At 42.4% G+C, this 15,275-nt stretch overlaps 1 protein-coding gene across 1 annotated transcript; it reads right to left on the minus strand.

Annotated features, from left to right (window-relative positions):
- Positions 1-10,328: 10,328 nt before the first annotated feature.
- NOP10 (NOP10 ribonucleoprotein) lies at positions 10,329-12,549 on the minus strand. Its single transcript, XM_073653760.1, has 2 exons — positions 12,389-12,549; positions 10,329-10,645 (listed from the first exon to the last, which is right to left on the minus strand). The coding sequence occupies exons 1-2, from the start codon at positions 12,440-12,442 to the stop codon at positions 10,505-10,507; spliced, it is 195 nt and encodes a 64-aa protein (XP_073509861.1). The 5' UTR covers positions 12,443-12,549; the 3' UTR covers positions 10,329-10,504.
- Between the last annotated feature and the right edge of the window lie 2,726 nt (positions 12,550-15,275).

The following is a 15,275-nucleotide window of genomic DNA, read 5'->3' on the forward strand; positions in this document are numbered from 1 at the left end:
TATCATGATAGATGTAGGTAAAACATCAACTCCTTTTAGGTGAGTACTCCCTTAGTCATGATCTAAGGGTGTACTCTCTTGAAACTGCCCCTACTAATCCAGCAATGACATCATGACCATAGCTCACATCACTGCAGCCAATCACTGAGCTGAGCGGCTCATGCTGTCTACATCAGGGATCCCCACCAATCTAGAAAATGGGGCTCTGCAGAGACCTGTCTGAATGAAGAGGTCCCATAGAGAATGAATAGAGCGGTAATGTGATTGTCAGGCCAACTCTCAATTCAGACGAGTTCTCCATTCTCGGGATTAGTGGGGGACCCAGCGATTGGCCCCCACCAATCGCAAGTTATCATCTCTCCTATATGTATATCCCATAGATAGGTGATAACTCCTAAAGATTGTTTTTTATGTCACAGAATTTTATTTTATTTGTTTTTGTCTTGATTTAATTTTTAATGGTCAAAGTGTCAATTCACACACTGCAGATTTTTTTTTTCAGACATTTTTGTGACTGTTCCATTCATCTAAATGGAACTTGGATTTTAGCCAAAACAGATGAATTGAACAGATTTTAAGTCAAGGGAAATTGATGCAACAAAATCCATTATATGAATCCACACTAAGGAAACGCTCACACAGTCTTTTCGAGGCGGAAAGGAATCCACTACAGGAAATTTCCTTTTTTTGCTTTTCTTTTTTTTTCCCTGAAGTGATTTTTGAAGGGGTTTTTGAAGGGCCTTTTCCCACCCAGTGATTAGCAGCCTTTTGACTTGACAGCATCAAGTCAGGAGCATATGCTACAATGAATCCACCTGAAAGCTGTAACAGGTCTCCTCTTTTACCTCATGAGGTTTTCAAAATCTTGGCAGACAAAAACCCCTCAAAAAACTTTCCGCACAGCCAGTCTGTGGATTTTTCATTGAAATGAATGGGATTAGTATTGAAAGCATATTTGAAGTGTTTTTATGTGGATTTTGAAATGCATCAGCTTCAAAATCCTCCTAAAGAAAAAACTCTGTGTGGACGTACCCTCAGGCTGAATTCAGACAACTGTGTACGGACAGCAATATCTGCCCATAGGTCTCTTGACCCAAACTAACTGCTACATTGAGAACAGCAGAGCTGTGCAGTCTGTGAAGAAGACGGCACTATTAAGCTGGCCACAAAATCATGTCCCGAACACATCTGTGAACAAAAAAATAAAAATGGCCACCCCCTCCGATAACTAGTTTTCATTTCTCTCTCGGCCTCTTATGTCTGTTCTGCACGGCACACAGCTATATCTCTGTATGCCTGAAGCCAGATTGGGCAGGAATTGTTTTACTCCATAGCACATACCTTACAGCCAAGGAGCTGAAAGTTCTGCGCCAGGAGTAATGTCCAGGATCCCTGCTGTTTAACCCCTCCAACATTCTCAACAAAAATTCCATAAAGGCAAAACACAGTCAAAATATCTCCGGTAATTATTCTAATCTCTCTGCCAACAAAAAATTGGCACCTGTTTTTCCTCACAAACCTTGCAGAAACGAGAAGCAATATATTGAACGTGGGATAAAAATTGGCATGTTTGCAGAGACTTCATGGACTTGGCTAGTGTTCTCCCCTGGCCTATACTTACTGAGAAGCGCATATTCTGCAGAGCTAAGTGTTCATGTATTCAAATTGCTGACCCCCTTATATGTAGTAAAATACCCCAGTGATATGTAATGAAGCAGGAAGGTGCATTTATCAAAAACGCAGTTTGTTGTGTTTTATGCATGTGTGAAAAATATGAATACTGCCAGGACGGAGGCCTATAATGTCCGCAGTGACTCCGTAAGCTTCATTCAAGTGACTGGCTTCTTCAAGGTACCCATCGGAATACAGTTTTTTGAGACTTTTGAAACCCCAAAGTAGTGCTCAGTGGAGATCACTGAACACACGTGGTACCCCTCGTTTAATGAAAGAAAAACCCACAATGGTCACAGAAATAAGTTGAATCTGACAAAAGTAATAATAAATTAAAAATCTATGAAAATGAATAAATGAAAGTCAGACATTGCTTTTCAACCCTGCTTCCACAGAATTTTTAAAAAGATTAAACTGATGAAATAGGCCTGGACAGAAATGATGGTACCCTTACCTTAACTTAATATTTTGTTGAACAACCTTTTGAGGCAATCACTGCTCAATAGGATTTAGGTCAGGGCTCATAGAAGGCCACTTCAGAATAGTCCAATGTTTTCCTCTTAGCCATTCTTGGGTGTTTTTAACTGTGTGTTTTGGGTCATTATCCTGTTGTAAGACCCATTACCTGCAACTGAGACCAAGCTTTCTGACACTGGACAGCACATTTCTCTCTAGAATACCTTGAATAGTCTTGAGATTTCATTGTACGCTGAACAGATTCAAGACACCCTGTGCCAGATGCAGCAGACCAGCCCCAGAACATAACAGAGCCTCCTCCATGTTTCACAGTAGGGACAGTGTTCTTTTCTTGATATACTTCATTTTTCTGTCTGTGAACATAGAGCTGATGTGTCTATGAAAAAAATGAACTTCCATTTTTGTCTCATCTGTCCATAAGACATTCTCCGAGAAGCTTTGTGGCTGGTCAACATGTAGTTTGGCAAATTCCAGTCTGGCTTTTTTATGATTTTCTTTCAACAATGGTGTTCTCCTTGATCGTCTCCCATGAAGTCCACTTTGGATCAAACAACGACGGATGGTGCGACCTGACACTGATATTCATTGAGCTTGAAGTTCACCTTTAATCTCTTTAGAAGTTATCCTGGGCTCTTTTGTTACCATTCGTATTATCCGTCTCTTTGATTTGTCATCAATTTTCCTCCTGCGGCCACGTCCAGGGAAGTTGTTGGCTACAGTCCCATGGATCTTAAATTTCTGAATAATATGTGCAACTGTAGTCACAGGAACATCAAACTGTTTGGAGATGGTCTTATAACCTTTACCTTTAACATGCTTGTCTATAATTTTCTTTCTAATCTCCTGAGACAACTCTTTCCTTTGCTTCCTCTGGTCCATGTTGAGTGTGGTACACACCATGTCACCAAACAGCACAGTGAGTATCTGTAGCCCTATATACAGGCCCACTGACTGATTACAAGATTGTAGACACCTGTGATGCTAATTAGTGCACACAACTTGATTTAACATGTCCCTTTTGTCACATTATTTTCAGGGGTACCATCATTTCTGTCCAGGCCTATTTCATGAGTTTAATTTTTTTCTTTTAATTCTGTGGAAGCAGGGTTGAAAAGCAATGTCTGACTTTCATTTGTTCATTTTCATAGATTTTGAATTTATTATTACTTTTGTCAGATTCAAGTTCTTTCTGTGACCATTGTGGGTTTTTCTTTCATTAAACGAGGGGTACCAACAATTTTGACCATGTGTGTATGTGTGTGTGAACATAGACTAAGCTGTGAATACCAAGCAATTTATTTTCAATCTAAGAGCAGAGAGGGAAAAAAACAAAGTCCATGCAAACTGATTTCACAAGGTCATTGCCCTGTATTGTTGTCAGAGTTACGTGTACCGAACTCAATCAGGACTTCTGCAGAGTTTATTCACAAGAAAATAATTTACAAGAAGATATCAATTTAGCTAAACCAATGTGATGGCAGCCATGGTCATAAACTTATAATGCAGCTTCTTTCTTACTGACTGACAAAACGGATATTGTTTTCAGCTATGTAGAGAAATAGACATGTTTCTCTTCAGAAGAGAAGAACTTCTGTCTTGATCTCTGCTGTAAAAATGCAGTGAACAAATTCTGGTATACATAAAACTGAGCACACTGCCCCCAAAAATGATTTCCTAGAGATCTGTGGCGATCAGCTAGTCATAGCAGCTATATGAAAGAGATTGGGACTGTTTTACCAAAACTTTTACACAGTGCAAAACAACCGGGGCTGTGGAATTGGTAAGGCAAACCTCGGACTTATGTGGACCATCATAATAAAAGCAATAGTAAGGTTAGGTATATACACCTTACTATTTTTTGTTTTTTTCAAAAACACATGGATGGTATTGTGTCTCAGGGTTCTTTGTATCACTGAAATCAATCTCAAACCCCTGTCATAATCAGTTTGCCGGGTGAGCCCAATTAAACGAAAACTACTTAAGTGTATGTTCACACAGGGCAGGGCGTTGGTTTTTTTTTTCTAAAGCAAAACCTGCTCTCTTGGCACGAAAGAAGCAGAATCAAAAACGTAGGTTTTAGTGAGTTTTTGCTGCGTATTTGGTGCATTTTTCAGGATCCCAAACTTCAGCTTTGCTTCCACCACAGAAGCATGAACACAGGTCACCAAGGCAAGACATATGTTTGTGAAAAAATAGACATTACAAATGTAAGCGGGGAAGTGAATTGGTCCAGAATAGTTTACCTAAAATACTAGCAGTGCATTGAGTTTGTAGGACACTATTTACTTTCACACTTTGATCTGCCATTGAGTTGCTTAGGCATTGTTAAATTTTACACCTTGGTCAGCCACAAGTATTGTTTAATCTCACACCTTGGTCGGTCAATGTTTACTTTGTACGCATCAGCAATTTAATTAAACTGTACTAATCCAAACTGCCATCTCAGGTGACCCAGACAAGATGGTAAACTTGGGAAAATCACAAGAATAAATGGATTTCACATACTGCTGTACTTGCTTTTTTCACTACAAACGCAGCAAAACCTGATACCTGCATTTTGCAACTCCAATCAACTCCAAAAATCAACTCCAATCTAGACGCAACCTTCCTGGGAGCAGTATTCAAATACATGGGCAGCGCCAGCAGTGACTGAATGCGGTGCTGCCCATGACTGAATGAGAGAATCACACCCCTATGACTGAATACAGCAGGTAGGACAAAGTATATATAATGTTATAAAATCATTACATTACCACCGATTTTAATGAAAAAAGCTTGTTAGTGATGCACATTGCATCACTAGCAAAGCAATGGGGGCAGTGTACATAGCAACTAGGATGTGACAGGTTCCCTTTAAGTGTGATCATCATACTGTGAAGAGATTTATGGCTGATACACAGCACAGACGGGTTTATGCAGATAAAGGCATAATGAGAAAGGTTTTTGCCAGGCAAATTCATCGGATTAAGAGAACAGCTGCTAAAATACCATTACAAAGCAGCAAACAGGTATTTGAAGTTGCTGGTGCCTCCAGAGTCCGGCAAACCTTAATGTGTAGGATCCTCCAGAGGCTTGCAGTTGTGCATAAACCTACTATTTGTCCACCTCTAAAAACAGTGCTCACAAGCAGAAATTGTTGCAGTGACCAGTGCTGTGGAGTCGGAGTCGCTGTCTATTTTGGCGGAGGTGGAGTCAGACTCGGTGTAAAATGGACCGACTCCTAAAATATATAATAAATTGGGTTCAGTAGTACAATGCAGAATGTGTTGAATATTTTTTTCATAAGAATTTGGGAAAGTTATGAAATGTCCTATAAATGTCTGTTCTATACCTGAACTAAGGATCTCGGCTTTTAGTTGAGATGAATCTGTGCTGCACTTTATGTACACGCTCAGTAGTGAGGTACCTCCTCTACAGATCAGAGGAAAAAGACACTGGGAAGGAATAGGTAACACTAAGTGAAGGTCAATGGACACAGGTCGCTGAATTGAAGGAATAGCTTTCATCACCCATTTACAGTGACTAAAAAATTACAAGCTGAGGATTTAACTCTTGGCATTTTCATAAAGGAGTGGAAGAACTTGCTGTTTTGCCTGTCCCAAAGAGGAGGTTTAATCGCAGATGGCATTGCTGCTTCAATGAACCAGAGAGACGCTGCTATTAGAAAATAAAATTCTTCTGGCAGCTGTTTATGTGGACCCGAGCCATCGTATATTGCTGGATGATCAACAGCTTACTAAAGGAAAAGAAGCTCCGATTGAGGTTGCAGTTAGGATGAGTGGACTACAGGATGGCCAAGGGCGAGAGGATTTGCGTTCTGCCAGTGCTGCTGCTGCTGTTTCTTCAGCCTCATCAGATGAGGAGTTTCATTTTGAAAAGTATTTGGACTACATGGAGCAGGCAAAGTGTTGCCACATGGAAAAGGATTCCACTCCCATAGCAAACAGATTGACAATATTTCAGCCAAGTTTCTCTCTTGCTCTCAAATACAGGTGCATCTCACAAAATTAGAATATAATCAAAAAGTTAATTTCAGTTCTTCAATACAAAAAGTGAAACTCATATTATATAGTCATTACAAACAGAGTGATCTATTTCAAGTGTTCATTTCTGTTAATGTTGATGATTATGGCTTACAGCCAATGAAAACACAAACGCCATTATCTCACTAAGTTAAAATAATTAACAAAAAACACCTACAAAGACTTCCTAAGCATTTAAAAAAGGTCACTTAGTCTGTTTCAGTAGGATTCACAATCATGGGGAAGACTGCTGACTTGACAGATGTCCAGAAGGCAGTCATTGACACACTCCACAAGGTCCCAGAGTTCCAATTTTCATTTGGAAATCAAGGTCCCAGAGTCTGGAGGAAGAGTGGAGAGGCCACAATCCAAGCTGCTGGAGGTCTAGTGTGAAGTTTCCACAATCAGTGATGGTTTGGGGAGCCATGTCATCTGCTGGTGTAGGTCCACTGTGTGTTTTATCAAGACCAAAGTCAGCGCAGCCTTCTACCAGGAAATTTTAGAGCACTTCATGCTTCCCTCTGCCAACAAGCTTTTTGGAGGTGGAAATTTCATTCTCCAGCAGGACTTGGCATCTGTCCACACTGCCAAAAGTACCAATACCTGGTTTAAAAACACCAGTATCACTGTGCTTGATTGGCCAGCAAACTCGCCTGACCTTAACACCATAGAGAATCTATGGGGTATTGTCAAGAGGAAGATGAGAGACTCCAGACCCAACAATGCAGATGAGCTGAAGGCTGTTATCAAAGCAACCTGGGCTTCCATAACACCTCAGCAGTGCCACATGCTGATCACCTCCATGCCACGCCGCATTGATGCAGTAATTGATGTAAAAGGATCCCCGACCAAGTATTGAGTGCATTTACTGAACATACATTTCAGTGGGCCAACATTTCGGATTTTAAAATAATTTTTCAAGCTGTTGTTATAAAGTATTCTAATTTACTGAGATAATGACTTTTGTGTCTTCATTGGCAGTAAACCATAATCATCAACATTAACAGAAATAAACACTTGAAATAGATCACTGTTTGTAATGACTATATAATATAGGAGTTTCACTTTTTGTATTGAAGAACTGAAATAAATTAACTTTTTGATGATATTCTAATTTAGTGAGATGCACCTGTAAGTAGAAGAGTTCAATGGTTTATCAAAACTGACTGTGCACAAGGCAATTCCTTTATACCCTGAAATTGTTAGAGATGTTGCCTGTGTATCTACCGCTTTGCCACCAACCCAAGTCAATGTAGAGAGGTTGTTCCCTAGTCTTAATTAGATCAGATTTGAGGTCATCTATGAAGAAGGATCTGATGGAGCCGATACTATTTCACAGAACAAATTCATACACTGCAGAAATGTTATTCAGTGTGTTTCTGTTGAAAACTGTGTACCCCTATTTACTACATAGTGTATTGCATATTTACAATTTATTTTAAAAAATGTGTTCTAAAGTGTTCCAATAAATATATTTTATGTTATTTAAACAGCTTGATTAATGTATCATAATGGCAATGAAAAACCTGATGTTACCATTTTATTATAGTAAATTTATTACCTATACATGAGCCATAGATGAGAGTCTGTGTCAGGGAAACTGAGAATTCGGAGTAGGTGTGGAAGGTTTAACTTACCGACTCCACTGTCCTGCCTTTGAACCAGACATACAGTACATGAAGACTAATTTTAAAAACAGTCTACTAATGAGTGCCGTGCAACCCTGGGTGGTCCAGATGTATGGAGTAGTGGATGCTTGGTGGATGGCTACCATGTTCCAACAAGGCTGTCAGCAAGTAGGTGGCAGAGTCATGTTTTGGGCAGGAATCATGGGGAGAGAGCTGGTAGGCCCCTTTAGGGTCCCTGAAGGTGTGGAAACGACCTTAACAAAGTATATAAAGTTTCTGACGGACCACTTTCTACCATGGAACACAAAGATCTGTGCAAAATCATCTTCATGACATCTTAGGCCTGTTTCACACTTCCTGATATTTCCGGCACTGGAAAAAAATAGTACCGGAGATATTTGTGTCCATGTGCATGGCAACCATGTGGCGCATCAGAATCACATGTACCAGCGCCTGGAAATCAGCGGTACAGTTAGCACTATTTCCAAACGCCAGGTGCTGAAGGCATCTCTCTCATCATTCTCCCCTACTTGCACTGAATCAGCGCGAGCAAGGGACAATTTTGAGCGTTGTATCCCTCACCTGTCCAAACTTGAAATAATCCAGCACAAAAAAAGGCTAAAGAGAAAATATACATAGTGTCAGAAAAAATGTGCTGTACATATGTACCATGTTTTGTCACTTCTGTTAACTACTTCAGGTTTCGAAAGCCGTGAAGAGAAAAGTAGTGACAAGACCACTTTTACGGACTTAGAAGCCACAGTTATTAAAAAAAAATCCAAGACGCTCCAGAAAAAACACTGCATTTTCCCGAAGCATGATGTGCCCCAAAAACGAGGCTTTGTGCACATACTTTACATGTCGCTCTTCAGTGGTTATCCCTAGAACAGCCTTAGATAAAGGAAATAATAAGCGAGAGCAGAAAATAAAAATGTTCTAAAACTTGATCTAAATTACTAAGGTCAATGTTTCCAACAGAAAAGATGTACTCACTGGAATCATACTTCCTATACTAGATTATATATTGAAAGTAAATAGAGTACCTCTAGGTGAAGGTCTGGGGTTCTCAGGTATCGCGCATCCTTGTCCTCACATGTACCCCTACTTTTTGTTAGTTATATGGATTGATCAGGGCACAAAATCCAAGTGTGGCAGATCGGGGCATACCCCCCTCCTACACCCAACAACAAAAAAAAGCATTGACGTACAGGTCTTGGGAGCTGTGGTCGATACATGGACGGGGAAATACGTTCACTATGTGTTTGTGCGAATAAGCCCTAATAACGCTTTCACACACACAGCTTAAGTAAAATGCTGTGGCCAGATATCAGCTGGAAGTCAACAGAGAATTGCACAGCGCAATATGAAGTCAGATTGTTGTGGGATTTTATTTGTGTGAGCAAATAAAAAATAGCAGGCTCAGTTAAAAAGTTATTAAAAAAAAACCCAGACACTTTATACGTATACACCTACTAGAGATGGACACCCAGACGCAGTCTACTATGTCTGAGTTTCCACCTCCAGTAGGTGTACATGCCCGAAAATGATGCACGGAAGATCGCACGTTCGCTGTATCGGCACCGTTATAGTCGATGGCCCCGTCGGTGCATAGGCCCAAATCCCGTTTAGCAGGGGTTTCAGATGTAATCCTCGACGTGATCCACTGAATGTGTACTTAAACACAATGTGACAGCACCTTTAGACTTAAGAACGAGGTGATGGATGAAGCTGGAGATCTCCTCGCCAGGAACAAAATGGGTTTAAAACATTTCTTCAAATGTTGCAGCTGTGCGCCCAACCGCCAACTGAGTTATGTGTGATACAGCTCATCAATTGAGACACAGGAGCTGTATTATCTTCAGTCTGCAGCAGCTCCTGATGCGTGACTAAGACAGGCTGCAGTTTGAATTATATCAGGGACGCCATTTTATCTGATGCTTGGACAACCCTTTTAAGTTACTTTGATTCTGACGCCCGTCATCGTATCCATAAACTCGAGTGCTTATTCGGCCGAGAGAGCCTGTATTCTCTGAGAGAGCTGTAGCCAGACATGCTGGTTTGATATTTATCCCCCATACACTGTCCGGGGTTCCAATATACATTAGCGTGTCAGCTGGTCTTGTTGATACTGGTTGGGGTTGGCCAACATCAGTCTAATGTATATGTGGTAGGCGCTTAATTTGGTCTATCCATACATTGCAGTAATATTGGTTTAAGCTATGATTTCACAAAATTGCCTTGACATGTGACGAGCTTTGAAGGTGCAATCCTACCCACTACACAGCTCATGACGGGCCAAAAAGAGGGCCTAAAACAAAAAAAACCTTCCTGGTCCTTTAGAATCACATAATTCAGCTGCTGTAAAATAAACAAACTTCTGTAGTAAAGCCAAATGAATGATTTGATGCTCATCGCTTTTACCAACAGTCCCGTAGGAATGGACATCTCCATCACGGCAAAAACACCAGAAACCTGTATGAGACTATTTTGTTTGTGACAGCACAGAACTAAAGCACAAAGACGCACAAGCTAATATCTGAACACACAGATCTTTATTTTATACAAAACTCATAAGCCAGGGTGAAAGTCCCAATGTCCAAGAGATTTGAATGCGATAATAAACAAAGCTCCTGGATGCCGATGTCCAGCGGTCATTCCTCCAGACAGTCTGTATTCCACAAAAGCTTACATCTATTCCCAATGGTCTCATAAAACAGGTCTTGGCTGCTGAGTTAGCAGTAGGCCAAATCTCTTCTTGATGGAGACACGGTGTCGGGAATACTTGTCATCTGGAGAGAAGCGAGCGGGATGAGCCGAAGAGGTCGGCTGTCCACTAGGAGATACATTCTGCAACAGAGGAAGAATATACATTATATTTAGTTATAAACTGTGCAGTAGTGCAATCATACAGGTCTCTGTCATAACAGTGGTGAATTGCAAGAAGTACTATTCTTACCTATTTAGATGGTAGTCCAGAATAGTACGTCCACTGGATATAATGTTGCAAAAAAAGATTATGCTCCAAGGTGCAAAGGATAACCACTATGTGTAGACCATCCATCAATGCTCTTAAAGGGAACCTGTCACCCCCCTGGGTGATATCAGATGTCTACTATGGCCATACAGGGTATAGAAAAGTAAATCTATACTTACCTGAATGGCCCATAGCAGAGGTCTGATTAAAGTGCTTTTCTCTGCAATCAATTCTTTTTTCCACAGGCTTGGCGTCCGGGGGACGCCAAGCAATCCCCGCCTGTCCGGTTATTATTCCCCTAAATCCCCGCTTAATTATCATATCCCCCCCTTCCTGTGATGTGCACTGTGTTCCCCCGACTTCCGGGCATGCGCAAAGCACCGAAGATTTCTATTGCGCAGGCGGGTCAGTCACTTTCCGGCGACTGCGCAATAGGACCCTGCGGCGCAGAGCACAGGCAGACGGGGCTGGGATGAAGCAAAGCGCACTCTATGTAAGCGGAGCTTTGCGCATGCCCGGAAGTCAGGGAGCACAGTGAACGTAACAGGGCCCTGTGAGGTGCAGGGGAGGGGGAATATGATAATTAAGCAGAGAGGCGGGGATTTGGGGGAATAATAAGCACATAGGCGGGGATTGCTTGGCATCCCCTGGGCACCAAGCCTCTGGAAAAAAAGAATTGATTAAATTGCTTTTCTTTGCAATCAGACCTCTATGGGCCATACAGGTATGTATAGATTTGCTTTTCTATACCCTGTATGGCCATAGTAGAGGTCTGATATTGCCCAGGTGTGTGTGTGTGTGTGTGTGTGTGGGGGGGGGGTGACAGATTCCCTTTAATTCTTCAGCATGAGCTCTGAAGTGTCTCTGAAGATGAATGGTCGGCGTGTCAGACCTTCATGATTGCACTACAGCGCAGTTCGCAATATAACTGCTTCTCAATTAGGCAAGACCATAGCAGATAACCTGCCTTTATTGCAGTGCATACATCGAGGTGGGAGTGCCGGCATCACCGTTTTACATTACATACCCCAGGACTGTACACAGCATAACACTATACTGCACATGTTACAGATATCTTCACACCTCAATGCAGCATCACCACAGGTTTACTGTTATCTAATTACAGCGCTCCAGACTGTCAAAATGTGTGTCAATACAGGAATTGCTTTCCATGGACAACACCATCTCATCATCCTGACAAGGCGCTTATGGTAACCATGACAGCTATTACCAGGGATGGCAGCTGCTGATCGGCCAAACTATAACATGCACAAGGAAAGGGGGTGATCAGCTAAAAAAAAACAAACAGGAGATTTCTACCAAACACAGCACAACACCCGACTACAGGCCGTGCCAGGTATTACAGCTCCACAACATCTTGGCCACACGGGCAACCAGTCAGGTTACAGCTTACAAATTAGAAAAAGCATATGAAAATTAAACGCTAGCTTGTGATTGGCTGCTGTGGACAAGCACTTTTGCCTCTTTGCACAGGCGTTTATATTTCTCCCTCCACACAGGGCATGCTGGTCTCATACTGCAGAATGGAGGCTGTATGCAGCGCTCCGCACGACGTGATAATGGTCACCAGCGGAGCACACAGCCGTCCTCCTCACCTTCATGGTGTACACCCGCTCTCCCTGCTCGTTCAGGTAATACTGCAGGAACATGTCAGCACGTATAGTCCACACACCACGCTGCTCCTGCTCTTCTGCAGCGCCTCACGTTTCCGCAGCGCGACTTCCGTTTCCGCGTAACATCACTTCCGGAACAAGGATTTCTGGGAGGTTTTTGCTTTCTTTTTCACACAACGCTCCCTCTATAGGCGGAAGTCTTGCGTATGAAACGAGTGCTTGGCGCTTCTCCCAGCAGCCTGTGCGTTCAGGGCTGGAGTGACTGCAATGTGTAGAGGAGGCTTCATGCAGCACATACATTATGGTCTGTTCATGTGAAAGCTGTAGTGGAATTATACTACAGGCAAGATGGAGGGGGAGGGGACAGATGATTAAGCCTCCATTTTATAAACTGCAAGACCTCTGGGTATAAGACGGGATTTTACAAAATCTCACTTTAGTCCACGGCCCCACTATCAGTATTTGGTCAGTATTTTTTCTCAGGAGTGGGAGCCAAAACCAGGTGAGGAACAATCAGAGAAAAGTATAATAGAAACAAGTCACCAATTCTGCATTTATCACCCACTCCTGGTTTTGGCTCCCACTCCTGAGAAAAATACTGACCAAATACTGATAGTGGGGCCGTGGCCAAATATGGACAATACTTAAAGAAAGCTGCAGTGTAAATTTGACATTAGTATATTTCTGCTAGCAATTTTCACAGCATATTTCACCCTTTGTCATGCAAAGGGCAACATTTGTGGTAAATCTGCTGCATTTCTGAAGCAAAATACACTCAAGCAGTGCGTGTTCACACAAACACATTTCACGGTCCATATACAGACTTGCATGGTCTGGTGGTGGGTCTCCTGACCCGGACATACGGCCTCATACACATACGTTGGGTCAGAAGAACCGCCACCAGACCGGGAATTGTACTCTGTATACAGACTGTGAGATACGCTCATGTTGCACCCGCCCTAGCTGCAGATTTCTTTTTATGAAAAATCCTAAGTGACCATGTTCCGTGTGGATGTCCCCTACAAGTGTGATTGCAACATTTTTGATAAATGTCTCAGTAACTGGTACAAGAGGATTCTAGCAGCCGATGCAATCTTGCCAGTTGTTCCACTGCAGAGATATACACACTTGTTTTTTTTGGTGCACAGCTGTCAACACATTACCCAAATGGCGCACAGCGAAACAGATGAGAAGGGAAGCACTGCCACTAGTGAAAGAGAAGAGGGGCAACTTGCCCTGAGCTCCCTGACGTGCCTGGACCGATTCCTTCAACCCGTGCTGCGATCATGGTCCTATCCCTGTCTTTCCTTAAGCACGGCCCTGGCTAGTGCGTAGGGCAGCAGGAACACTAGTCCTGCCCCAAAATAAAGACACAAAAGGGAAACAGACAAGGGTAAAAGAAACAGCAGTCACTCAACGTGCACCCAGACTACAGAAAGGTAAAAAGGAAGGGTGAGGCAAACCAAAAGGGAGATAAAGACAAGGAAGACACCAAACATATTTCCAAATAGCAATCTCGGTAGATGACTCCTACAGTGCTGGCCAAAAGTATTGGCACCCCTGCAATTCTGTCAGATAATACTCAGTTTCTTCCTGAAAATGATTGCAATCACAAATTCATTGGTCATATTATCTTCATTTAATTTGCTTGCAAGGAAAAAACACAAAGGAGAATGAAGCAAAAATCAAATCATTGATCATTTCGCACAAAACTCCAAAAAAGGGCCGGACAAAAGTATTGGCACCCTCAGCCTAATACTTGGTTGCACAACCTTTAGTCAAAATAACTGCGAACAACCGCTTCCGGTAACCATCAATGAGTTTCTTACAATGCTCTGCTGGAATTGTAGACCATTCTTCTTTGGCAAACTGCTCCAGGTCCCTGATATTTGAAGGGTGCCTTCTCCAAACTGCCATTTTGAGATCTCTCCACAGGTGTTCTATGGGATTCAGGTCTGGACTCATTGCTGGCCACCTTAGAAGTCTCCAGTGCTTTCTCTCAAACCATTTTATAGTGCTTTTGGAAGTGTGTTTTGGGTCATTGTCCTGCTGGAAGACCCATGACCTCTGAGGGAGACCCAGCTTTCTCACACTGGGCCCTACATTATGCTGCAAAATTTGTTGGTAGTCTTCAGACTTCATAATGCCATGCACACGGTCAAGCAGTCCAGTGCCAGGGGCAGCAAAGCAACCCCAAAACATCAGGGAACCTCCGCCATGTTTGACTGTAGGGACCGTGTTCTTTTCTTTGAATGCCTCTTTTTTTTCCCTGTACACTCTATGTTGATGCTTTTTCCCAAAAAGCTCTACTTTTGTCTCATCTGACCAGAGAACATTCTTCCAAAACCTTTTAGGCTTTCTCAGGTAAGTTTTGGCAAACTCCAGCCTGACTTTTTTATGTCTCGGGGTAAGAAGTGGGGTCTTCCTGGGTATCCTACCATACAGTCCCTTTTCATTCAGACGCCGACGGATAGTACGGGTTGACACTGTTGTACCCTCGGACTGCAGGGCAGCTTGAACTTGTTTGGATGTTAGTCGAGGTTCTTTATCCACCATCCGCACAATCTTGCGTTGAAATCTCTCGTCAATTTTTCTTTTCCGTCCACATCTAGGGAGGTTAGCCACAGTGCCATGGGCTTTAAACTTCTTGATGATGCTGCGCACGGAAGACACAGGAACATTCAGGTCTTTGGAGATGGACTTGTAGCCTTGAGATTGCTCATGCTTCCTCACAATTTGGTTTCTCAAGTCCTCAGACAGTTCTTTGGTCTTCTTTCTTTTCTCCATGGTCAATGTGGTACACACAAGGACACAGGACAGAGGTTGAGTCAACTTTAATCCATGTTAACTGGCTGCAAGTGTGATTTAG

The sequence above is a fragment of the Phyllobates terribilis genome, unplaced genomic scaffold (assembly GCF_046119375.1).
Source record: "Phyllobates terribilis strain yellow unplaced genomic scaffold, ASM4611937v1 Scaffold_1__5_contigs__length_1240528914, whole genome shotgun sequence".
NCBI lineage: Eukaryota > Metazoa > Chordata > Amphibia > Anura > Dendrobatidae > Phyllobates > Phyllobates terribilis.

Excerpts from the sequence above, each read along its gene's own strand:
- NOP10 (XM_073653760.1), bottom strand. The coding sequence starts at position 12,442 with ATGTTCCTGCAGTATTACCTGAACGAGCAGGGAGAGCGGGTGTACACC. Across the intron at positions 10,646-12,388 it reads AGCGGGTGTACACCATGAAG|AATGTATCTCCTAGTGGACA; the intron begins GTGAGGAGGACG and ends CCTCTGTTGCAG.